Source organism: Acinonyx jubatus, chromosome E2, assembly GCF_027475565.1.
Source record: "Acinonyx jubatus isolate Ajub_Pintada_27869175 chromosome E2, VMU_Ajub_asm_v1.0, whole genome shotgun sequence".
Taxonomy (NCBI): domain Eukaryota; kingdom Metazoa; phylum Chordata; class Mammalia; order Carnivora; family Felidae; genus Acinonyx; species Acinonyx jubatus.
In genome coordinates, this window is record NC_069396.1 from 7,146,688 (window position 1) to 7,172,153 (window position 25,466).

Consider the following 25,466-nt stretch of genomic DNA (forward strand, 5'->3'; position numbering starts at 1 on the left):
AAATAATGCGCAATACACATTACTTTTATAAACAGAAAAAAGTGCACGTCTAAACAAGAGCAGAAGAGCCAGTCATCTGTACAAAACACTCACCTGTCACTTGGGCCCTCACAGGTTCCAGCTGCTCCTTCTTATTTCTGCCAAATATGACATCCATCGCATGGGGCGCTGGGCGGTGGCGATGTGGACGGTGAGCAGACACTCTGACGTGTTCCAGGCAACTGCTCGGCTCCTCCTTTTCTCTCCTTTCTGCTTTCCTGCAGCTTCCTTCGCTTACATCTCTTTTCATCCAGATGCCACAAGAGCCTGGTGTCTCTTCGCACTGTACTGGCCTTCCTTATCTTTGGTCAAAGGTCAAATTCCCCAGCCGGGAGTCCTGGTCAGTCTTTAACCGTCTTACTCTATCTCCAGCTCCCTCTCCAGCTCCGCTTCTGGGCTAAACAGGAAAAGCTAGTTTTTTTTGCTGGGTTTAGATCGGCGGGATAATTGAGTGGGTGCATTCGGCATCGGTATGCAGCCTGAGATACCCCAACCCAGGAGGTGAACACGATTTACGATCAGAACAACAAGAGAAACTATCAAGATACAAGACACCTGGGATTAAGGGAGCTGAGCGCATGTCAATCATGTGAATTCCTGCTGCACGTGGTAGGAACGTCTTTGGCAGAGAGAGGATTTTTGCTTTGTTTTGAAGAAAGATCCTAAACCTCCCTTTCCTTAGGAAAAAAAAAATCATATGCAAAGAGCAACTTAATTTATTATATTTCTTTTTTGGAACAATAAACATAAGGAACCAAAAACAATAAACATAAGGAACCAAAAATGCTACTCAAGAACAATGGGGAATGGTTAAAAAAACAAATGTCAGTTCGACTTCTTGGTCTAACAGGAGGAAGAAACGATGCCCGAATGTGACTTCAGGGCTCCCCCGTATTTGTGCCTCTTGCCGTGATGCCCAAAATCCATACCCAAGTGGCCAGAATGTTGAGTGATGAGTTAATGGACTCCTCTCTACTCCTATTGCTTACAGAAAGGAGCAGCTATTCCCCACCCCCCCCCCGGGGTAGAGGAAGGCAGGGTGTGCTGCCTGCCTCCCCACGGCTGCTGAGGACAGTTCTTGCCAGGTCTGGGCTGAGACCACGTTCCGGACCTCGGAGCCCAGTTGGGACAGCCTCCTGGTCTGGCTGTGCGCGGACCCCTGGCTGGGAGCTCCTGAGGGTCCAGCACCCGGCCTCCCTCCACACCCACTGATGCAGGATCTCTGTGGGAAGCCCAGCCCACACTCGTCTTACAAATGTCTCAGATGATTCTAATTCTCGGCAGGTGCTGAGGGGCCCTGGTCCAGGAGAAGAGGTGGCATATTTGAATTGTTAAGAGATTGACTCGTCCTTTTTCTAGGAGTCTGACTTATCCTCTCCGAGCCTGCATTTCCTTAAGTGTAAAATGGGGGTGCAATGATGTCAAAATCCCCAAGTGTTTGGACTCAAGGGCCTAGCAAAAGCACCTGGCCCCAAACAGCTCCCAGTTATTAGCCTTTCTTCCCCAATCACTCAGGAGGCAGTTCCCTTTGACCCACCTTTTCCATTAAACCCCATAACTTGCCAGTTTATTCTCCTGTCTGGTCTAAACATGTGTATCCATGTCGGGGTTATTATTCTTAGGCTGTGAAAGCTGTGTCCTCATGGGGATTAAGTGAGAGTTTCTGGCATAAACTATGGACTCAGGAAAAAATGCACCTCCAGGGGCAGCTGCTCTGGTGCAGAGAGGGAAAAAAAAAAAATCAGAAGACCCTGTTGGGATCCCAGCCCTGCGATTAAAACCTGTGACTGTTGTGGGGCACCTGGGTGGCTCAGCCGGTTAAGGGGCCGACTTTGGCTCAGGTCACGATCTCGTGGTTTGCGGATTCAAGCCCCATGTAGAGCTCTGTGCTGACAGCCTGGAGCCTGCTTCGGATTCTGTGTCTCCCTCTCTACCTGCCCCTCACCTGCTCACAATGTCACTCTCTAAAAATAATAAACATAGAAAAAAATTTTTTAAAAAACTGTGACTTGTCACCTGTCCCCTCTGAACCTCACTTTACTCTTTGAAACAGGATGGCAATACCTAGGTCGCAGGGTTTGTAGGGAAGACAATATTCAAATTGTGGAGAAACATGGCTGTGCCTCCTTTTTTGTCCATTTCGTATACCCATCAAAGCAATGGCTGCCACCCACCCAATGTGTTCTCAGAGTCAAGTGCTTTGCCAAGCACTCTACGTGCACTGGCTTGCTCCGACTTTATATAATCCTAGGAGATGGGTACTCCTAGCCTCATTCTAGAGATGCAAAAAGTCTGGAAAGAATCAGCTTTCCCTTAGGTCACATAGTGACTAGGAGACAATTAGGAAGCCAAGCCAGGCAGCCTGACTCCAAAGTACACACTTGGTGACAATTCCACACAGCACGGACACACGACGGATGTTTGCTAGATTCTTGTTGAACGAAACAATGGGTGGATGTATCCATGGGTGGTGGACCCAAGAGGGCCAGTCATGGGTTGATTTCACTGCCTTGTTATTATAATAGTGAGGAGCTAAGTCCAGCTTTCTTCATTCAGCCCTGTACCCTGGGGGCAATTAGATGGTGAGGTCAGGATTTTTTGATAACGGGGATAATAAACTGATCGTAACAGTGGATAATCTGTATTAGTTTTCTAGGGCTGAGATAACAAAGTCCCGCTGGACGGCTTGAAGAGCTGGACGGCTTGAAGAGCACACATTTGTTTTCTTACAATTCTAGAGGCTGGAAGTCCAGGACCCAGCTGTCAGCAGCACTGGTCTCTTCTGAGGCCTCTCTGCCTGGTGTGTCGATGGCCGTCTTTTCTCACCGTGTCCTCAGGTGGGTGTCTGTCTGGGCTCATGCATCCCTGGCTATGTGTCCAAAATTCCTCCTAGAAGGACACCAGTCAGGGTAGATCAGGGCCCACCCTAATGGGCTCATTTTAACGTTGTCACCCCTAACAGGCTCTACCTGTGAACACAGCTACAGTCTGAGGTGCTGGGGCTCCAACATAGGCATCTTGAGGGGGGGAGGGGAAGACACGATTCAGCCCATGATAATGTCATGAAGGTTCAATGAATTAACAGAAGATGCTTTGGTTGGAAATAACAATATATCTGGAAACCCTAAAGATGTGCATTTATCTCACACATCAAGTCGTCTGGGGGTCCTGGGTGGCTGGGAAGTTCATCAGGACCCTCTGGCCAGGCACCCCTGTACCATCCTCAGAGGGTTGGCTTCCCATCCTTAGACTTGCTCAGTTTTGCTTATGAGCAATTGCCTTCACTCCAGGAATGGTGTCCTCCCATAACGAGGTGCCAAAACAGAGACACAAGGTGGGGAAAAGGGGGCATTTCCCTCTGACAGCTCTCTCTTTATGCTATGGAACAGATTCTTCTCTTAGTCTCATAGGCTCAGCGGTGTCACATGACCACCCCTAGACCAATTCCTGGCAAGGAGGAGCAGGTGTGCCCTGATTTTCTTAAATCCATCGGGAGTCCTCCCGGGCAGCACGTTGCCACCAGATTCACCCCAGGATTCCATTAGCAAGGAACAAGGAAGGGATGGCTTGGGATAGATAAGCTGCAGTGTTGGCTCCAGGCAGTACAACGTTCATGCAGTCTCACATTCACTTATTCACACAGCACATATTTACTAAGCATCTACTGTGTGCTGCAAACACAGCAGCGAGCAAAGCAGGAAAATAATTCTGTGCCTTCTTTGAACTTACCCTGAACTTACACCGAGTTCTGGGACTACAGAGGCGATTAACGAGACTCAGTCTCTGCCTTCTTCACTGCCTTGTTCTTTTCTGTTGGGAGGCGGAGTCTTTGTGTCCCAAAGGTCATATATTTCCCAAAGGGGTTAGGGATTCCTGCCGTGGTTCACGGGACAGCTTCCATGTTGAACCTCTATCCTTCCTTTTTGTAAACAGAGATAACAAGCAGCAGCTGCTCTTTCTCAAGAAGCTCTGGCACTGCTCTGGACCCATGGGAGCCTCAACCCTGCTTTCTAGGTCTTTGCTAATAAGGGGAGAGTGGGACACGAGACTTGTCGCCAGTGGGAGCTGTGTCCTCCAGCCTCTCATAAACACCATTCGCTGGATGCCTGACATGTGTCAAGTGCCATGCTAGGTGTCTGGTTAGCAGTATGTTATTTAATTCCCACACATCCCTGCAAGGGAGTCATTAACAGCCTTATTTTTACAGCCTCAGAGATGTGAAGGAACTTGATTCACGCACTAGGCAGTGTAAGTTCCTCCCCACTACCACTTTCTGAAGTTGCTGGCTGAGGGACAGAAGTAGATATGAGAGCAAAAGTGGGTGTTCCACAGACCACTTTTAGAATGCATTTGCTGCCTTCAGATGGACTGAAAACTGGCCAGTGCGTAAGAGAGCAGGGCAGTGGGAACGTGGACAGGAGTAGCTCATCTTACACATGAGTTTTGTTCATCTCCTGCTCCAAACCTTAGTGGCTTCCAACAACCACCACTGTCATTATCTCTCTGGGCTCAGTTCTGTGGGGGGATTGGGCTCTGCTGGGCAGTTTTCCTGCTTTCGACGCTTGGCGTTCCTTACGTGGTTGCAGGTCTGCTGGTAGTTGACTGACATGCTAAGAGGGCTGGGTCTTGGCCTCTCCCCGTCTCCATGTGGTCTCAGGGTCTGTCCTTGACCCTCTCCATGGGATCTCTCCAGCAGGATAGCTGGACTTCTTCCATGGCAGCAAAAGCCTCCAAAACAGGTTTCTAGAGAGGGGCACCGAGGTCGCTCGGTCGGTTGTGTCCGACTTTGGCTCAGGTCACGATCTCCCAGTTTGTGAGTTCAAGCCTTGCGTTGGGCTCCCTGCTGTCAGCCTGTCAGCACAGACCCTGCTTCATATCCTCTGTCCCCCTCTTCCAACCCCTCCCCCACACGTGCTTTCCCCAAAATAAATGATAAAAATTTTTTTTAAAGTGTTTCGGGGGGGCGGTGCCTGGGTGGCTCAGTCGGTTAAGTGTCCGACTTTGGCTCAGGTCATGATCTCATGGCTTGTGAGTTCGAGCCCCACGTCGGGCTCTGGGCTGACAGCTCAGAGCCTGGAGCCTGTTTCGGATTCTGTGTCTCCCTCTCTCTGCCCCTCCCCTGTTCACACTCTGTCTCTGTCTCTCTCAAAAATAAATAAACATTAAAAAAAATTTTTTTTGAATGTTTCAGGGCACCTGGGTGGCTCAGTCAGTTAAGCTTCTGACTTCAGCTCGGGTCACAATCCTGGAGTTCATGCATTTGAGTCCCGTGTCAGGCTCTGTGCCAACAGCTCAGAGCCTGGAACCTGCTTTGGATTCTGTCTCTCTCTCTCAAAGATAAATAAACATTAAAAAAAATTTTAAATAAGTGCTTCAAGAGAAAGGAAGCAGAGACTACCAGTCTCCTATAAGGGTGAACCCAGGACTGGCATAGTTTCACTGCCTGCTATTGGTGAGCACAGATCCCGGACTAGGTGAGAGTGTGAATACGGTGTCTAGATGGTGTGGTCCCTTACTGGGCCACCCATGGCCCTAACAACCCAACAGACCCGTCTGCATTGGAGCCACAGCTCTTGTGCTTACCAGCAGAGTGTCTGAGCCGCTTGCTTAAATCTCAGACCCTCAGTGGCCTGATCTTGAAAATAGGAATTATAATACCTATCTCGCCGGGACTCCGATCATGTCCGTCGTGGTGCTCAGAATAGTTCCTTGCCTTCCTTTTCTTGGGAAAGAGAAAAATTGGAAAGATCAGGTAATCTGATAATCAGAAATATCAATCTTTTTGACCGGTGATGACGCACACATCTCTGGCCTGCCACTGAAGGAGAACAGACGTCTGTGGCCTAGTCTAGGATCTTGAGTGGGTTCTAGTCTGGCTGTGAAGACGCGTACACAGTAAGTGACAGCTAGGTGCCCGTTACGGCTGCTCTAGAAGAGGCGTGGCTCTAGAAGAGGCGTGGGTAGGAAGTATCATGGGACTCTGAGGAAGGAAAGTTTGCTCAGGCTGGGGAAGGCTGGGAAAGAAGGCTTCCCGGAGGATGGGTGCCCAGCGGAGCCCTTGAGAGTGGGACGTGTTAGTAGGCAATGAGGAGGACCAGTGTGAAAGACGGCATGGAGCTGGACAGTTCTAGTGGGGGGACAGTGAGGAGGACAGGCTGGCTCCACCAGGGACACCGAGAGAAATAATGATCTTTATAGGTGCCACTTATTGAGGGCTCCCCAGTGCCAGATACTCTTCTAAGCCTTTGGCACAGGGGAACACACATCCTCCTCACAATACCCCCGAGTGTGGGTATTCAGCCCATTTTACAGACAACGAAAGCAACACGCAGAAGAGTTAAATAACTCACCAGCACCCCGGAGCTGAGCTTCGAACCCAAGCTGCTTGGCTCCCGAGGCCATACTTGCAATCACGGTTGGTCTCCACTACTGCCAAGATGGGAGCGGAAAGTGGTTCAGGGGTTGGATCGCGCGGGGATGTAAGAATTTGGGCTTCAAACTGTGGACAGTGATCTCTCGGTCAAGAGACCGTGTGCAATGAAGGCATTAACGTGGGAGCTTAGCTGTGCTGTCCAGCACAGTAGCCACTCGGAGCACGTGGCTGTGAATTTAAATATCAATTAATTACAATGAAATTAAATTCCTCGCTCATCCTAACCATATTTCGAAGGTTCCACAGACACACGTGGCTAGTGGCTACCATACTGGTATGTGCAGACAGAACATCTCCATCACCAGGGAAAGTTCTACTGAGTGCTGAGCTATAGCAGGAGAGTTGCTAAGATGGCATGTGTATATGACCGAGGTGGACAGAGGCAGCGATGGCTGCGTGACAGGCCAGCGTAGAGGGTACAAGTGTCGGAGGAGTCCATGGTTGGCAGGATAAAAATGTGAATCAGCCCATGTGTTTGTTCATTCACTCATTTGTTCACCTGTTCCTCAAATATGGAATGCCACCCATCCAACGGGAGCAGTGGGACATCCCAGGTGACACAGGAAGATCCTCCAAGGCCGAGGGGCATGATGAAGAGAGGCGATGTCCACGCTTCCCAAAAACGGTGATGCTGAGCCAGAAGCTTAAGGGTGGCTGGGAGCTGGCCAAGTAGAGAAGCCGGGCAGCACGCTCCTGGAAAGGGGGCAGCCCCAGAGGTACCACACGGCATTCCATCCTACACGGCTCCGGATTATTGGAGGGGTGGGGCTGTGGCAGGAGAGAAGCAGGAGAGGCAAGGAGGGGCCAGAGGAAAAGGGCACGCAGGAGAGGGAGAGGGGGGATGTCCACACACTTGGGGCCTGCAGGCTGGGGTTGCTGAGAGGGAAACAGGAAGACGCAGGGAGCCAGAGGGCAGCAGGGGATCCACGGAGGTGCTGCCCGGCAGGGCTTCAGCCCCAAGTTGGGTCAGGTATCTCCCGGGCTTCCTCCCAAGTCACACACGTTTGCACAAGTTGGCCATGCCACCTCCGGCAGCGATGCAGAGCCTGTAGGAGAGGATTCACTTCCAGACAGTGCATGGTCTGCCCTCTGGAGGGTCTGAGATGCTCAGTGGGCAAGCAGGAAGGCTTCGTCTCGCCTCTTCCTTGGGGAGAAGGAGAGGCATTCGCTGATGTGCGCCCCCTCATCTGTATTTTGCACAAGCTGTACCTTCTAATTCTGCCACAAACCTGGCAGGTACTGTTACTATCCCTCCCCACTTCCTTTTTTATCAAGGAAACAACTGACGCTCAGTGAGGTGGTGTCCCTGGGCCACAGGTCACACCACACGTAGCAGAGGTGAGAGATTGGAGCGTGGGATCCTCTTCCTGTATAGTTTAGGGAAGAAGCACGGAAGAGAAGGCTACCTTTCCTGGGGCCACTTTCTCCATGAATGTGTTGCATCCACAAAGCAGTCATGAGGCGAAGAAGCAAAACCTGAATTCAGAAAGAAAAGCTGTGCTATTAAAAAAACAACAACAACAGCAGAAAAACCCCAACAATCTTATTTTGCGATTCTGTATCTATTACAAAGTTACAGTCTAGAGTGAGTTAATATTTCCCTTTTGGAGTTAATGTTATCGTGTGTGAATTACTTTGCAATTTTCTAATTCAGTTGGCTTCTAAATGGTGACTTTAGTTAGCCAGGGTGAAAAACGGAGCAGATAAAGTGGAAAGCTCCGGTGGCGGGTTTCCAGGGGACAGGCAAGGCCCCAGCACCGGGGGCAGCTGCCTCCCCAAGGGAGACGGGTCAGTGGTGAGATCCAGAACACCAGCTCTCCACGGCCCGTCCCGGAAGCAGGACGCAGGGAGTGCAGGGAGAACGTGCTAGGATTCCTGGAGGGCACACTTCACCGCTGAAACCGGAGACCACAAACTACCCCATTAACACTGAGGAGGGTTCATGAACTCCACTAGGTCCTACAAGAGGCCAGAGACTAGCGTCCTGTTGGGTATCAGAGACAGAAAGACAGGAAGTCGTAACTCCGGGACTCCATGAACTGCCAGCCTAACAAGGAAGGAAGGAAGGCAAGTAATAATTATTATGATAATAGGCCACGCTTGGGAGGTAGAAGGGACAGAGTGAAATGCAGAGGGCACTACTGGGAGAAAGGGGAGTGCCTTCTAACGCCGGAGCAGGAACACTTTAATTTTCCACCGTGTTGCACTCAGAGCCTGGTCAGTGAGGCTTCACAAAAATTCAATTTAAATAACAACCACCAGGTTAGAGTCTGGACTGTGGTCCTGATGTTTCTGCTTCCTAAATAATCTTTCAGATTGTTCCTCTTTCCTCCAGCCCCACCTCCCCAGCCACCATCCTCACTATCGCTCACCTCTTGGGAGCAGCCTCCTCACGGCCTCCCTGCCACATTCTACCCTCCCTGCTGCCACTAGGTGACCTGGCTGAAATGCAAGCCTGATATTGTCACTCTCCTGTTCCAAATCCAGAGTTTAGCACAGTGCCTGGCATGCAGTAGGTGCTCAACAGATATTTATTGAATGAATGAATGAATGAATGAATGACACACAGCCTCATTGTGCTACGTCATCATTGTATTGACTTGCCAAGGCTGCCATGACAAAAATACCACAACCTTGGTGGCTTACACAGTTCTGGAGGTCAGAAGTCAGAAATCAAAGTGTCTGCAGAGCCAGGAGCCTTCTGAAGTCTCTACAGAAAACCCCTCCTCGCTTCTTCTAACTTCTGGTGGTTACCAGCAAGCCTTGATGTTCCCTGGCTCCAGGCTCTTCTTCTGTTGTCACATGGACGTCTCCCTCTGTGTCTGTCTCTGTGTTCAGCTTGCCTTTTTATAAGGACATCAGTCACTGGGTCTGGACCCACCTTAACCCCAGCATGCCCTCATCTTGATTAGATCTGCAAAGGCCCTATTTCCACGAAGAAGGCACATCCTCAAGCACCAAGGGGTAGGACTTCAACATGTCTTTTTGGAAAATGCAAATGAACCCACAAGAGCCATTCAGCAAAAGCAATTCAAAAGTAGAAATTTAAGCCTGGATAGCGCAGTCGGTAGAGCATCAGACTTTCACTCTGAGGGTCCAGGGTTCAAGTACCTGTTCACATGTTTGTGGCTTTGGGAGGCTTGGATGGCTCAGTTGGTTAGGCATCTAACTCTTGGTTTTGGCTCAGGTCATGATCTCATGGTTCATGAGTTCCAGCCCCACGTCTGACTCTGTGCTGACACCGTGAAGCTTGCTTGGGATTCTCCTTCTCCCCCCTGTCTCAAGCTCATGTTCTCTCTCTCTCTAAACAAACAAACAAACAAACAAACAAACAGACAAACAAACAAACCTTAAGGAAATAAAAATAGAAATTTAAAAGGCTATCAATGAACTTAATTTTACAGTTAGGTTCTCATAGTTTCTCTCTCATTCTCTCTTTCTCTCTCTCTCTCTCTCTCTCTCTCTCTCTCTTTTTTTTTAGGGCTAAATACTCCTAAACAGTACTAATGTGGAAGCAGATTAAACTCCTATGAGAACACAGAAGACACAACATTTAATTCCTGGAGACCGTGAGGCAGCTTCAGAGAAGCTATCCTTGAAAAGAGGATACAGGTGTTCAGGCAAGCGCATAAGAAGAGGCACTTTTGTAAAGAAACAGCACGTGCAAGACTGGTGTGATGGGCTAGGGCAGACCCAGGAGGGGGGATAATGCTGGGGGTTGTAGTTTATGCTGGTTCTGGGGGCACTGACAAGGATTTAGTATTATAAGGCCCCTCCCTGAGACGCCCCTTCTACCAGCTCTCCCCACCCCTACCTCCACCCCCACCCCTTTCTTCCTGGCTAATCTTTCAAGATCCAGGTCACCAGCCACCCTGGAGAAACCAACAACTTAGCATTTGAGAATAACACGGAAGACCCATCTACATACACGTCTACAAAATCAAGAGAATACCACCCACCATCCCAACGACTGAGGCCATTATTAGTTGCTCGGAGATGGTCCCCAGGCACAGAACTGAAATAATCAGGGAAGTATGCAAGATATAGCTCAGCTGTGTGAGCGTGTGTCTCGGGATTTCATCTGGCCGTCTGAGTCTTCAAGGGGGATCAGCGACGCAAAAAACCAAGATAATTGATCTGGTTTCAATAGGCACTGAGTCCATAAGCAAGAATCATGAAGATGTTTGCACCCTGTGGCCCCAGGCCTCCCAGTCTTGGGAAGAGACCTAAGGTTGGGCTCTCCCAGAAGCACACCCCGAGACAAGGATTCAAGTGCCAGTGGTTTATTTGGGAGGCGAACCCAGGAAATGCCAGCAAGGGCATGGGGAAGTGGAACAGGGAGGGAAGATGTTGATAGTGCATTATCAAGGCTGTTACATCATGGCCAACAGCAGCTCAGCCTGACTACTGGGCTGTGAGATGCTGTGAGCATTCTTTACAGTTATCTTGAGGGATCTGGGCGATGGACCCACCAACCCTGGCCAATCAAGGGTGAGAGTTTCTCCCAAGAGGCACAAATTGCCAGGCACTTCCATCCTGTCTCTTATGTGCAGGGAAAGGCAAGGAATTACAGGTGCTCGTATTTAGAAGCCTTACGTGGTAAGTGTGAGTGGTTAAGATGGGCCCTTGACAATGTCTGCTGCAACCCTCAGGAGGTAAGTCCGCTCAGGCTAAATGGCAAGTGCAAGAAGATGTTCATAGCAGTGTTGACTGAATTGCAAAACTGAACACATAACAAAGAGATGACAAAAACCACACAAAGTATCTAGCACTGTGGGAATGGTTTAGTAAATATCCATTCGGGGAAAGGAAGCCCAGCCCTCACCATGCCAATCCCAAAGCCCTTTAACATCATGGAAAAGGCCTACCATCTAAAGTTAAGTGGGAAACTGTAATACGAACTAATTACATGCACGCTATGGTTGTGTCTGGGTAAACATCTATCTCCCAAGCAAGAAGCATTTCAAGGAACCGCAAAGAATGAAAATGCTTTGGGGTGAGGGAATCATGAGAATTCTTTTGCTATGTTGTCTTTTTAGTTGAATGGAGGGCAAAGATTCAATTCAATTTATGACCAATAAAAATACCAATTCATATAAAGCAATGTATTCCCCCCCTCCCCTGCCCCTGTTTCCTGCATGCCTTCCCAAACAAATTGTTTCTCTTGAATTCTTGGCTCAGTTGGCTTCTGGAGGAACCCAAACTAAAAGAGATCTATTCCCAGGATTGGGGTGACTGAGCCACAGGGTGTGAACATCTTTATGGTTCTTTTCATGGACTCAAGGCCTCATTTAAACCAAATTTGCTCTCTGTTTTCATTTGCTGGTCCCTAAAATCAGGGTTTAGAAGCTTAGGCACCTGGATCAGATCACTGGAAACAGGCTCGCACGGGTCCAGCCATGTCCTGCTTCCTTTCGTCACGTACACAGATTAGTTTAAGCCACACTGGGAGCTGACATCACCAAGATGAATTCTGTGCCCAGGAGTCTGCAATCCATCAGAACATAAAGACTGCAAAAGTAGAATTCAGCCTGCACATTTGCACTCATTATCAAATGTCTCCAAGCATGTTCCATGAGGGACATAAATTAAGCCTTTACCCAGGAGATACATTATCACTGCATGAGGGCTTCCACATAGTTTTCTAATAGAACTCATTAGAAGCTTGGCCCCCAGAGATAAGAGACCAGTATTCTCTGTGCTCCCACCAGTGACTCAGCAATGACATTGAGTCCTACCCTGGGCTCTGTCTGGCAGGGCTACTCCAGAGGGCTTGGAAGGGCTTCTGGAGAAAGCGACAGGGGCCATGGGTCAGTCCCAGTGTTGGTTTGAAAACGGGCCTCTGGACACATAGAGCAGGGAGAGACCGAAGAAAAAGCAGATCACCCCAGATGGGTAGGTGGCAGGTTTAATAAGCAAGAGAACTTAACATACAAGCCTTGTCTTGGGTGCTACAAGTAGATCTCTGTACTCACTGACCAAGTCTTAAAAGTTTATATAGGGGCTTTAACTGGGTTCAGTCATATATACTGTCCAGATGATTTCAACACCACATCACTATCTCAAGGCTGTGTCCTCGGGACAGCTTCTGGGAGCCAGGAAGGCAAACAGAATGCTCATTTCAAGGACAGGGCAGGGGTGAGGATCTTCCGATTGCCTGGGTCCCGTTCATGGGTCAACCAGCAGTCATAGCCTCTCAACCTCCCCCAACACACAAGGACGTGGAATATGGGACCAGGCTGGCAAATGTTCATTGAGTCCTACTGTGTGCCGGTCATGGGATGGACAGAGATTAAGAGATATTATCCCTTTCCTGCAAGAAACTCATAGAATAAAACAACCTAAATGTCCATCAACGGATGACTGAATAAGCAAATTGTAGTGTATCTATACACGGGACATTATTTAGCTACAAAAAGGAATAAAGAGCTAATAATGCATGCTCCAATGTGGATGACCCTTGAAAACATTATACTGAGTGAAAGAAGCTAGACACAAAAGGCCACATATTGTACAATTCTATTTATATGAAATGCCCAGAATTTGTAAATCCATACAGACAGAATATAGTGCTTGCCAAGGACTGAGGGAGAAGGGAATGGAGGGGGGAAAAAGATGAATTATGTCAGAGCAGGTAAATAATTTAAAGAGAGATAACAGACACCTGTGGTTCTCTACAGTCTGGCCACTCTGCTGCAAGAAACTATTTGCCTAATACCTGTTTTGAAGGTTCTAGAGTCCCACCACATTGCAAACGTCCCTCTCCAGTTTCAAATCACTAACTTCTTATACAGACCCGTCATCCAGTATTGTGTTTTATTGTTAACAGTATAAACCATACCCTTGGCATCTCCCCTGACCCGACCCAAATGGCCTATATAGATATATCCCCAAAGAGAAAGAGCTCCCAAGAGGAACTCTGGTGTTAGTAGTTAAAACAATTTTTCCCACCACTGATGGAACTTAGTAATTTTGTCAAATTCAGTTAACTTTGAAAGTTATCATGAACAACAAACATTCCTCAAACATTACTTGGCAAACAAGGAGCTAAGGTGGGGAATATATTAGTTATGGAAAACTCTTCATTGAACAGTTATTCTATAAACTTTTATTGAGTGCCAAAAAAGGAAGGGAGGGATGAAGTAGTGGAATAATGATCTGTGCTACAAGATGGATGAACCTTGAAGACACTATGCTAACAGAGTCAGTCACAAAGACCACATATTATGTGATTCTGTTTATATGAAGCATCCAGAGTAGGCAAATCCACAGAGCCAGGAAGGAGATTAGTGGTTGTCAGGAGCTGGCAGGAGGCAGGGCTGGAAGTGAATGCCAGCAGGTGAAGGGTTTCCTTTTGGGGTCATGAAAATTTTCTAAAATTGGTCATGATGAAGGTTGCACAACTTTGTGGATATACTACAAACCACTGACCTGGAAGCTTTAAATGGGCGGATGGTATGGTATGTGAACCGTGTCTTAAGTGTTTATCCACAAAAAAAGAAAAAGGAAACTCAGAGAAGAGAGGCATATTATGTGGGGCAACTTCTACAAAATCCACAAAGGAACTGACCTTTGAGCAGAGTATCAAAGGTGGACAGGGCAGGACTGAGAGAAAAGGGCTCCTGGCAGAGGGAAGAACACAGGCACACAGAGGTATGAAGCAAGGTTGCTAGCAGTGAACCAGGATAGTTAGAAAGAGCTGTGTGTGACTTTGACCTAATGGGGGATGATGGGCCCATGAGATTTACAAAAAAAAAAGGTTTTATTTTAGAGAGGTAGGAGGGGGGGAGAGGAGCAGAGGGTGTGCGCGCACGAGAGAGTGAGCGCCCAACACAGGGCTCAATCCCACCACCCTGGGATCATGACCTGAGCCAAAACCAAGAGTCAGATGCTCCATCAACTGAGCCACCAGGAACCCTGCCCTGAGATTTTTTTAAAAAAAGAGTTTATTATTTTTGAACAGGTAAGATATTCACCACATGGTACAAGATAGAAAAGTTTAAAAATGTGGCCAATGACACTCTGGAAAACAGTGTGGAGGTTCCTCAAAAAATTAAAACTAGACCTACCCTATGACCCAGCAATAGCACCGCTAGGAATTTACCCAAGGGACACAGGAGTGCTGATGCATAGGGGCACTTGGACCCCAATGTTTATAGCAGCACTCTCAACAATAGCCAAATTATGGAAAGAGCCTAAATGTCCATCGACTGATGAATGGATAAAAAAATTGTGGTTTATATACACAATGGAGTACTACGTGGCAATGAGAAAGAATGAAATATGGCCCTTTGTAGCAACATGAATGGAACTGGAGAGTGTGATGCTAAGTGAAATAAGCCATACAGAGAAAGACAGATACCATATGGTTTCGCTTTTATGTGGATCCTGAGAAGCTTAACAGAAACCCATGGGGGAGGGGAAGGAAAAAAAAAAAAAAAGAGGTTAGAGTGGGCGAGAGCCAAAGCATAAGACACTCTTAAAAACTGAGAACAAACTGAGGGTTGATGGGGGGTGGGAGGGAGGGGAGGGTGGGTGATGGGTATTGACGAGGGCACCTTTTAGGATGAGAACTGGGTGTTGTATGGAAACCAATCTGACAATAAACTTCATATATTGAAAAAAAATTTAAAAAAATGTGTCCAATGAAACAAAAGTCTTGCTCCTTCCTCTGTCTCCCACTGACCTAGCTCCCCCAACCCCTGACCCAAGCAATCACTACTGCCAGTCTCTCGTAAGTCCTTTATGAGATACATTCAACACATACAAACAAATCTTCATAGATGTTTTTGTGCAAATAGGAGTGGACCATTGGGGCACGTGGGGGGGCTCAGTCAACTAAGCGTCTCTTGATTTTGGCTCAGGTCATGATCTCATGGTTGGTGGGATTGAGCCCCACATTGGGTTCTGTGCTGACATCACGGAGCCTTCTTGGGATTCTCTCTGTCCTCTCTCTCTGCTCTTCCCCCTACTGACACACATGCAAGAGAGCTCGCTCGTGCTCTCTCTCTCTCTCAAAATAAGAAATAAATTTTTAAAATTAAAAAAATAGGATTGGACCATCAACAATGTCTCATACTTTGCTTTTAATATTAGCAAAAATCTTAGATATCCTTCTAAATTTGTATATAAACAATTTGATCATTTTTTGTATGTGGGTATGGAGGACGTACCACATTTTGTTGACCACTTTCTTATCAATGGACATTTAGGTTGCTTCCAATTTTTCCTTCTTATAAAATTCTGCAATAAATAACTTTACATGTATGAGATTTTGTGCATGTATGAATTTATTTGTAGGTAAAATTCCTAGAAGTTGAACTGCTACATTATAGAGCTTGTGCTTTAAAAATTTTGAGAGATATTGGGATGCCTGGCTGCCTCAATCAGTAATGCATGTGACTCTTGATTTCAGGGTTTTAAGTTAGAGCCCCACAGTGGCTATAGAGATTAGTTTTAAAAGTATTAAAAAATAATAAATGAAATTTTTATAGATCTCGCCAAACTGCCCATAATGGAGGTTGTACCAATTTACACTCCCATGCAACGAGTGAGTCTGTTTCCCCACATTTGGGGAGTGTGTTTGGATATATGGTCACTGGCCAATTCATACAGAGCCTTGTATACAAAGCTGAGAAGCTTGAACTCGATCCATAGACTACAGACACCCACTAGAGGGTTTAAGGCAGTGGGTGAGGATGGGCAGGTCTGAGGTTTTAAAAGCTTATTTTCATGATGATACTAAAACAATTTTGTAGGAAATCTGTATTCTCCAACAGGCATGAGTGGTAATGTGATGAACCAAAGAGGGGGAGACATATCCATTAGGATTTAAGCCACGTTGGGGAGAATGTGATTATCATGTGGGCACAGCTGTCACTCTGGACAATAGGATTGCAGATGAGCGCTACTTGGTTCCTTGACCATCTCATCACTCCCACTTTCCTGCCATTTTTCTTTTATCACATACTTCTCACATGCTGATGGCTTCTCGTGAGACATGTGGCCCTCTAGGGTAATAACATCAAACCAATAGCAAGGAATTTTTATCAGAAGCTAACAGTTGATCGAATGACAAGCAGACAGGTGAGATAGCGGCTTTATGTTTCTCTTGAAGACTGTTTTGCAAATTAATTGGATTTGGAACAGGCATTGAACAAAGAGCTGGGGAAAGCAAAAATGTAGACACATTCATCCTGAGCCTTTCGTCTCTTAAATAAGAGGTAGGAGCTATTATTGGATGCAAAGAGAGAAGGAAAGATCTCTGGCAGACAGCTGTGAGCCACAAGCATAAGAAGGACCTGAGCACCAGCTCCATCCAGATGCTCCAGTGGTGTTTCAAGGATGAATGCAGTGGGCTTGCTCCTCTTGGGGCTTGCTCTGAGGTTTAGGGCTGCAATCGCTAAGCCAGAAGACGGCAGCTTTTGCTCAAAGAGCCGAGTGGCTTTCAAAGACTCTTGCTATGAATTTGTGCCTCTCAGCCACACCTTCTATGGTGCCCAGAGCTGGTGCGAGGGGCAAGGGGGCCATTTGGTCTTTATTCGTGATGAGGACACCCAGAAGTTTCTGCAGAAGCATATCTCCCAGGACAGGGAATGGTGGATTGGACTTGTAGGAAACTTGGCTCGGAATGGAACCACAGAAGGTAGGTGCTGTGGAAGCCGTATTTCACAGGAAGCTGGTGGCCGCAATTCTCACCATTGCTTCTTAATCCGGAACCGCATGGAACAATGTAGTATATCCTACTTCTCATGGTAAGGACACCCTCCTCTTTTGTGGCTCAAATGAAATGATTCATGTACAGTATCTAGCACGGAATCTGACACATAGAGGACACTCTGGAAACGTTCATTTGTTTGAATGTATCTAATAATAATATTAGCTATGGCTTCTTTAGTTCTTGCTAGAATAGTGCCCAGCACTATCCTTAGTACTGCTTGCCTGTTACCACCTCGAATCCCTACAATAACCAGTGAGATGATATTGTTGCTTCTCTTTTACAGATGAGACAACAGAGTCTCAGGAAATAATTACTAAGCTATTTTCAAAGCACCTCCATGTGGCTTTCCCCATTTCTTATGAGAGTAAAGCAGGTTAAGAGCTTGGCACCACCCCATTCACATTCGATGGTCTCATTTTAATGGTCCTCCTAGAAACCCTTACTTACCTTTGACTCTGTGAGGGCAACTTCCTCCAACCCCAGCACGGTCCGCTGAGTCTTCTATGCACCTGTAGGGCTTGTCCACACCTCTGAGAGGGTACTTTTGGCATGACTTTAAGTTTTTAGGTGTCTGTCTGCCTTCCTAGACAGTGAACTCCTCGAGGGAAAGAACCACATTCTGGCCACTTTTCTTTTCCCAGTGCCTGTACATAGCAGAGAATGGACAAGTGAACATTTGTATTCAATTTTTGCACCTGTCCCACGAGGTATACATTGCTACTTGTATTTTATGGATGGGAAAATGAAGTCCAGGGGGAGAAAATGGTTGGCTCAAGAGAACGCAGCAAGAGGACTTCCTCTTGGGTCAGCAGCCTGCCACATCACATTGTCCTGTTGAAGCCACTGGGTTTCAGAAATGCGTGACTTGGTCTGGGCTAAGCACTTAATACCAGAGTGGATGGAAAGGCTGAGAGAGCAGTTGGGAACGCTCATTTTAGGAAGCTCATAGCCACTGGATTTGAATTCTAAAATTCATTTTCAGGCAATATCTATTGAATAGTTTCTTGATTTGTAGATGTAGCGATTGTGGATTTCTGTATATTGAACATCACTTCCTATACATTTAAAGGAGTTGTGTCTATTTGAAATCACCAAGGGATACCACATGGCTCATTTTACATAAAATGAGGCAGATCTGTGTAGGCTGACATGTAACAACCCCCAATATTTAATGTTATTGAAGAAGAAGCAGAGTGTCATGTGGAGTATGATGGCATTTGTGTAGATTTCAGGCACTCATAGTTGCTGATATAGGGATAAAACTCAGTCTGGAACAATTCACAAGATACCTAAGAGTAATGGGAGTAACCCATAGGTTGGGAGGGGGGTGACGTTTTCATTTTATGCCCCTTTTCACTCTAAAAATTTTTTAACCATTCATATGTATTTTAAAAAATGAATAAATACACTTGTGAGTCTTCAAATATTTGCTTTTTAGTGTTTTCTAGATTTCTAGTGTCCTTGAAATGCCTCTGTATTACATACACACACACACACACACACACACACACACACACACACACACACACACTCTTCTTCAAGAGTCACATCAGTGTGTTCATGGGACTGAGGAGTTCTGGACATAAGGAAAATTTCCATTTTAAGTGAGTGTGCCCAAATATATTTGACAAGGGCCCCTGCTGCTCTCAGGAACACCTTCGAATGTCCCGAGGCACACTTCTGTGTTCTTTTCTAGGTGATGGTAAGACAGAGCTAGAAGCATCATGTCCTTAATGAAACTATTTTGTCTGGGCTCCCTGACTTGGCGCCCTGGTTTCTAGGTTGAATTCTTACATCTGGGTGTTGAAAGGTAACAGCTAGCAACGCCCCTTCGTTGGCACGGGAAAGAGAGGCCGTCAGCCTGTCGGTCTTAACCGGGCACCTCCTGCAGCACCAGGAGCTGAGCTGAGGCAAGCCCTGTGCATAAAAAGGGTCGGAGGAACGTTTGTAAGTCCTGGTGCTTGTGTTCCCATCCCAGGGCTGGGGACCTGGCTGGACACCTCAAACGTGAGCTACAGCCACTGGCGCGGAGGGCAGGCCTCTCCTGCCCCCGACGCCTGTGGTTACATCGGGAGAGACGCTTCCTTTGGGTGGGTGGCCTCAGACAACTGCACGCAGCCGTCTGCCTTCATCTGCGAGTTTGGTGAGCTGGCCTCTGTTGTGGGGTCTCCCTCCTTCTGTCTCTCTGTGCCCCTCTATGTGTCTCTGTTTCTCTCTATCTCTTTCCAGGTGTCCCTGGGTCTCTCTCTCTGTCTCCACGTCTCCTTAAATGCCCGCCTGTCTCTGTGTCTGTGTTTGTGCCCCTCCATGTGTCTCTGTTTCTCTCTCTTTCCAGGTGTCCCTGGGTCTGTCTCCACGTCTCCTTAAATGCCCGCCTGTCTCTGTGTCTGTGTTTGTGCCCCTCCATGTGTCTCTGTTTCTCTCTCTTTCCAGGTGTCCCTGGGTCTCTCTGTCTCCATGTCTCCTTAAATGCCCGCCTGTCTCTGTGTCTGTGTTTGTTTCATCTCCCCAGCTCACAACCCCGACTCCCTGTCCACTTACCTACCAGCCTCCCCTGCATCCCTCTTTTCCTCTCAGACACCTGCATCTGGGGGCAAATACCCAGCCCTACTTACTCTCCTTTCCAGACTTCCTAAAAGGAGACATGGTCCCAGGAGGTTAGTCTCACTCACCCTCAACGCCTACCGCCCTGGCCGGCCGGGTCTGAGCCTCCGGTGCTCACCCTCCCTGACTCCTGAACGTCCCCGCACTCCATTCTTGTGTCCTTTCCAGCTGCTGTCCATGGTTGACCCCCTTTGTGCCCTGGGAACTCCTCCCTAGGGACTACGTGTAAGAGCCCCGGCATGAGTGACCCATGGCCCCACGATAGGTCCTGCCTGCCATGCAGGGACCCTGGCATAGGGGCCTGGTCTTGGAACTGAGCTACCCCATGTTCCCCTGACTTTCAAGCCAGGCTTAAGGGAAGCTTCCAGGCTTCCTGGGCTCAGCCCCTTCCCTATCCCCAAGCCCCTCAGTGAAGAACCCCAGCTCCTGGGGCCCATTCTGGATTTGGGCACTTACAGGCCCCCTGCCTCCTTTCCCCCGTCTGGTTTTAAACAGGTGCCATGTAGCGTTCACTTCTCCAGCCTGGCCGATTTTGGAAACTTGGAGCTTCGGGGACCTATGGGTCATACAACTTCCCTCTCTTTTGATCACAGCTCCCCAGTGCCTCGCCCCCTTGTGCACCCCAACTCAAGAGCCTGTCTCAGAATCTGTCGGCCCCAGGGCCTTGGAGCCACTGGTACAAGGTCACATCATGAACAGCTAACACGCACCAAGCAGCACTTCCAGGAACAGACTCGCGTGCATTTATTCATAATAGAAGCACCTCTGCTGTTTGAGGCGAGGCCTATGATAAAGCTAAGAACAGTGGGGCTCAGAAAGGGTAGGCTCCTTGCCCAAGACCACACAGCTGGGAAGTGACCATGGTAAGACCTGAACCCAGGTTTGCCTGTGGTCAGAGAGAGACTGGCAGATGCTGGCTGCTGCCGGCTTTGGAAATGGAAGAAGGGGTCACAGTCCAACAAATGTAGCTCCTCTGGAAAAGGCTCGGGAGCAGGCAGAAGAAATCAAGTCCACACCTTGATACTAGCCCAGGAAGACCCATTTTGGACTTGTGACCTTTATAACCAGAGGATGATAGATTTGTACTGTTTTCAGCCATGAATTTGGTGGTAATTTGTACAGAGAGCAGCTGTAGGAAACTAACACAGATTTTTGGTCTCATCCTCTACCCTGTGGTGTTCCCACCAGGCAGATGGGCTGGAGTTTGGATCCAGAGTTTCCTTTCTGGCTGTGCTCACCTGAGCCAAGTCATTGTTTTCCAACAAACATTCACTGAATGTAGACCACATGCCAAAAGCCGGGCTGGAGGCGGTGGGGTGGGGGAAGGTGTCTCAGCACAGCAGCCCCCCTGAGCCTGATGTTCCTACCGGGGAGGATAGTCGCCCAGCTTCTAGGATTGGTAGGAAGATGCACTCAAGTCACTCATTCATTCAACAGGTGCTTGTTTAGCATCTGTGACGAACCAGGCATTGTTTTCAAAAAAGACTCAAGTTGCCACTTACAGCTCTTACTCTGCACGTATAAACTCATGTAATCCTCTTAAAGACCCTGTGGGGATGCAGTACGGACACTCCCCTGTGCTGAGGGGCACAGAGAAGCTAAGGCATTTGCAGAGCACACAGCCAGTGTGTGGCTGGTGGCACCTGAGCCCAGGCAGTCTGGCTCCAGAGCCACTCCCACGCCCGCCCCCGTCTATTTCTCACTCTTGCCGGGTCCCTCCACCTCAGCCCTCACCCCCGACACCCTTCCCCTCCCCGTCAACCAGGCACTTGCCCAACCGTGACCATGATCCCCCCTAAGCGTCGCCTTCCCTTTGTCACAGGCGTTGGCCAGAGTCTGGCTTGTGACGGCTTCAATGCCACCATGCACTGTGGCTCAGGGGAGGTCATCCAGATCCAGGATGCCTTCTACGGGCGCCAAACTCCCTATTACTGCATCCAGGATGCTGCGCGGCCCTCAGACCTGGAGGAGGGATGCGGCTGGCTCAGCGTCAAGGACGAAGTGGCAGGTAGGCCCCAAGGACAGCTCTGGCTGTGGGGGCAAGGCAGGTCATGGTGCCCCATGCCTAGCAAAGGGTTTTGGAAGGCTTGAACCATCTTCACATCTGACCTTGGGCCTCCAACATTAGGAAAATGGGGCCATCTCTGCCCACAGCACCATGCAGGGAAGCAAGGGGGCCAGGGCTCACCTCCTCACCCAATGCCACACCCTCCCCTGCGGGCCAGGGGGGCATTCTGCTCCCCACTCCACTTGGTCGCAAGAAACATTGCTTGCTTTTTTTTTTTTAATGTTTATTTTATTTTTGAGAGAGAGAGAGAGAGAGAGAGAGAGAGAGAGAGAGAGTGAGTGAGAATGAGCTGAGGAGGGGGAGAGAGAGAGGTGAACAGAGGATCCAAAGCAGGCTCTGCACTGACAGCAGAGAGTCCTATGTGGGGCTCAAACTTACAAACCATCATGACCTGAGCCAAAGTTGGATGCTTAACCACCTGAGCCCCCAGGTACTCCACCTTCTTTCTTTAAAAAAAAATTGTTTATTTCTTTATTTTTGAGAGAGACAGAATGTGTACGAATGAGCAGAGAGAGAGGGAGACAGAGAATCCTCAGCAGGCTCTGTATTGTCAAGGCAGAGCCTGACTTGAGGCTCAAACTCATGAATCATGAGATCATGACCTGAGTGGAAATCAAGAATCAGATGTTGAACTGACTGAGCTATCCAGGCGTCCCGCTTTCTTTTTCTTATTTAATTTTTAAAAATTTCTAAATACTCCAAACATATAGACAATAAAAGCATTTTGGGGTACCTGGGTAGCTCAGTTAGTTGAGCACCCTACTCTTGGTTTCAGCTCAGGTCATGATCTCACGGTTCATGGGTTCGAGCCCTGCATTAGGCTCTGGGCAGACCCTGAGAAGCCTGACTGACATTCTTTCTCTCTGCCCCTCCCCCACTCACACACGCGTGTGTGTGTACATGTGCTCTCGCTCTCTCTCTCAAAATAAATAAACTTAAAAAAATATTTCGGTGAATTCCCATAGACCTCCTACCCATTGTTGCTAAATCCTGATGACATTATTCCATATTTGCTTAATGTCTCCTCATTACACAAATGACGTGACTTTGAATTTTGTATTATCCACTGTGATACACATACCAGTTCGTTTCATCTATTGTATAACTACACCATAATTCGTCTCTTTCTCTGTTGAGAGTTGAATGGGTTGTGCCCTAATCCCTGGCTATTGTGAATAATGCTGAAACACACGATCGTGGTGGCAACTCTTGTCCATGTGGGAGAGTTTCTCTATGGCCTTGTTTCTCTAAATCACATTAAATCTGCCTGTGAGCTGCATTTGCCTGGTGACAAGGGCTCAGTTTCAGAAATTACAGGGGCTCCCTGCACCCTCCTGGGGGACACAAAGGTCTTAGAAACCTTTATTGTCCAGGACGTAGGGATTCCCCTCCTCTCTGCTGTGGTTATCAGTGTTGGGCCTGCAGGGTCCCAGGAAGGCAGACAGTCTGTTGCTTTCTTGGCCAAGTGAGGACACAATAGTCTGTGCCCAAGCTGGGAGCTCTGGGGCCTCAGGCTGAGTCTCCCCACATACGTCTCTCGGCAATTCCCTGAGGGCCCCTGCCTCCACCCAAAGGCCCTGTGAAGATTCCAGGAGGAATGCCCTGTATTCTCAGAACCTGCCAAGCGGCCTCATCCCCGACTTGGGGAAGATGCTCCCTCTGCCTGGAGAGCGACTTGCTCTTCTCCCCCCACGTCTGGCCTGCACTGTCCCTGATCCCCTGGGAGCAGGTGTGGGGGAAGGAAATACTGTTCTCCCCACCACATCTGGCCCGCATTGTCCCTGGCCCCCCAGGGCAGGTGTGGGGGAAGGAAATACTGACATCAGCCATGTGACTCCCATTCACTCTCCTTGTTGCTCTGGCCTTCCTGAGGCTGTGGCCCCTCTGAGCGGGAAAGGCCTGGGCTGGATGGGCTGACAGATGTGCCTCCCTCATGGAGGCGTGGAGGGGGCTGAGTGGTCTATTTCCCCAAAGGCCCAGATGCAAGTTTCCAAACCTTGCAGCCACACCCCAGAGAGCAATTGGAGGGGAACCCTGCATCCTCTTGGGAGAGGTCAGAGGAACAGATGTGGGCAGGGTCTGGGGGGATCCGTTTGTATCTAAGTAGCAGGCTCACTCATTCATTCAGCCAGTTGGTCAGTAAACATTCGTTCAGCCCAATCTCATGCCATGCTCTATCCTGGGCTCTGTGGATAAAGGGATGAATCAAACAGTTTGTTTTTCAAAGAGCTTGCAGTCTAATGGGGAGACAGATAATGAATACAAGCAATGGCCTAGCACTGTGCTCCATGCCATAACAGAAGAGAGCAAAGGTGCTTTGGATTTACTCATGCAAAACTCATTTTGTACCTGCTAGGTGCTGGGTACTGTTCTGTGTGCTGGAGATACAGCAGTGAACAAAAACAAAACAAAATGCTCCCATTCTCTTGGACAGTGAAGTATACGGCTGTGGATGCACATAGTAGGGGCAAAGAACTCTGAGGGGTATATCAAGCCGAGTCCCATTAGGAAAACAGAAATCATGTTAGGTCTTTCAATAGAGGGAATTTAATGCAGGGAGCTGGTTGCCCAGTCATGGAAGTGCTGAGAAGTCAAACAGGGGATAATGATACCACCCTGACACAAGCAGCCACGGAAAGTCACCACTACCCCTAAGGGCCAGAGGGACAACCTGAGTGGATGGTCTCACCAAAACCAGAAGTGAGGGCCATCCCACAAGTGCTAGAATCATGGTGGAGGCTGCCCTGTGGGAGCGAGGTCCATGAGGGAGGGCCTATTCAGAGGGAGCTGCAGTCAGAGAGAGGATGAAAACACAGGATAAAAAGCCCTCTGCCCTCTTATGTCTTCCTGTCTGGGGAAGGCAGAAGTTTGGCCCCCAAGATTTGCCATCCTAATCCCTGGGGCTCCGGGTATGATGAGATACCTTCCCTGTGAATGTGTTAATTTGCATGGCAAAGGGGCTTTGCAGATGGAGTTACGGTTCCTAATCTGGATTATCCAAGTGGGCACAATTTAACCACATGATCTGTTAAAAGCAAAGAACCTTCTCTGGCCAAAGGCAGAAAAGAGATGTGGCCAATGGAGAAATCAGAGTTTAAGTGTGAGACAGGTCTGATACCCTACTGCTGGCTCTGAGATAACAATGGAGGGCCACGCGCAAGGACTGGAAAATGGCCTCTGAGAGCTAAGGGCGGATCCAGCTGACAGCCAGCAGGAAATGGGAACTCATTTCTACATCCTGGGGCACCTCACCCACCTGTCGTTCCTCCCAGGCTTCTGTGTAGGCATGTAACTCATCTGCATGGGCAGGAGGGAGAGACGGCAGGTGACCTGAAGTTTCTGGCCTGGGCTCTCCACACTTCTCCTTCCTGTGGGCACCTGGACGGGATTCCTGATCTTTTCCCTCTTTGCCAGTTCTCAGGACGAAAGTTCCTACTTCAGGCCATGTGACTGGATGCTACTGGACCAGTGGTTCTCAAAGTGGGGTGCCAGGGCCAGCAGCATCAACATCACTTGGGAGCTTGTTAGAAAAGTAAACAGTTTTTTATAAATGTTTACTCATTTTTGAGAGAGGGAGGGAGGGAAGGAAAGAGAGAGAGAGA

At 48.4% G+C, this 25,466-nt stretch overlaps 2 protein-coding genes across 2 annotated transcripts in view; one reads left to right on the forward strand and one right to left on the reverse strand.

Moving 5' to 3' along the window:
- The window catches only part of BCO1 (beta-carotene oxygenase 1), a 161,943-nt gene that overhangs the window by 43,115 nt on the left and 93,362 nt on the right, over window positions 1–25,466 (reverse strand). The window contains 5 exon segments of the mRNA XM_053211340.1: window positions 94–436; window positions 5,623–5,761; window positions 6,390–7,948; window positions 9,584–9,775; window positions 17,640–17,836. Coding sequence (XP_053067315.1) covers window positions 94–289 — 196 coding nt within the window. The 5' untranslated portion in view covers window positions 290–436; window positions 5,623–5,761; window positions 6,390–7,948; window positions 9,584–9,775; window positions 17,640–17,836.
- Window positions 16,817–25,466, forward strand: part of LOC106984006 (polycystic kidney disease protein 1-like 2) — an 86,786-nt gene continuing 78,136 nt past the window's right edge. Inside the window, exons 1-3 of the mRNA XM_053211331.1 lie at window positions 16,817–17,117; window positions 19,171–19,335; window positions 21,619–21,804. Of these exons, the coding sequence (XP_053067306.1) occupies window positions 16,817–17,117; window positions 19,171–19,335; window positions 21,619–21,804 (652 nt within the window). The remainder of the gene's footprint in view (window positions 17,118–19,170; window positions 19,336–21,618; window positions 21,805–25,466) is intronic.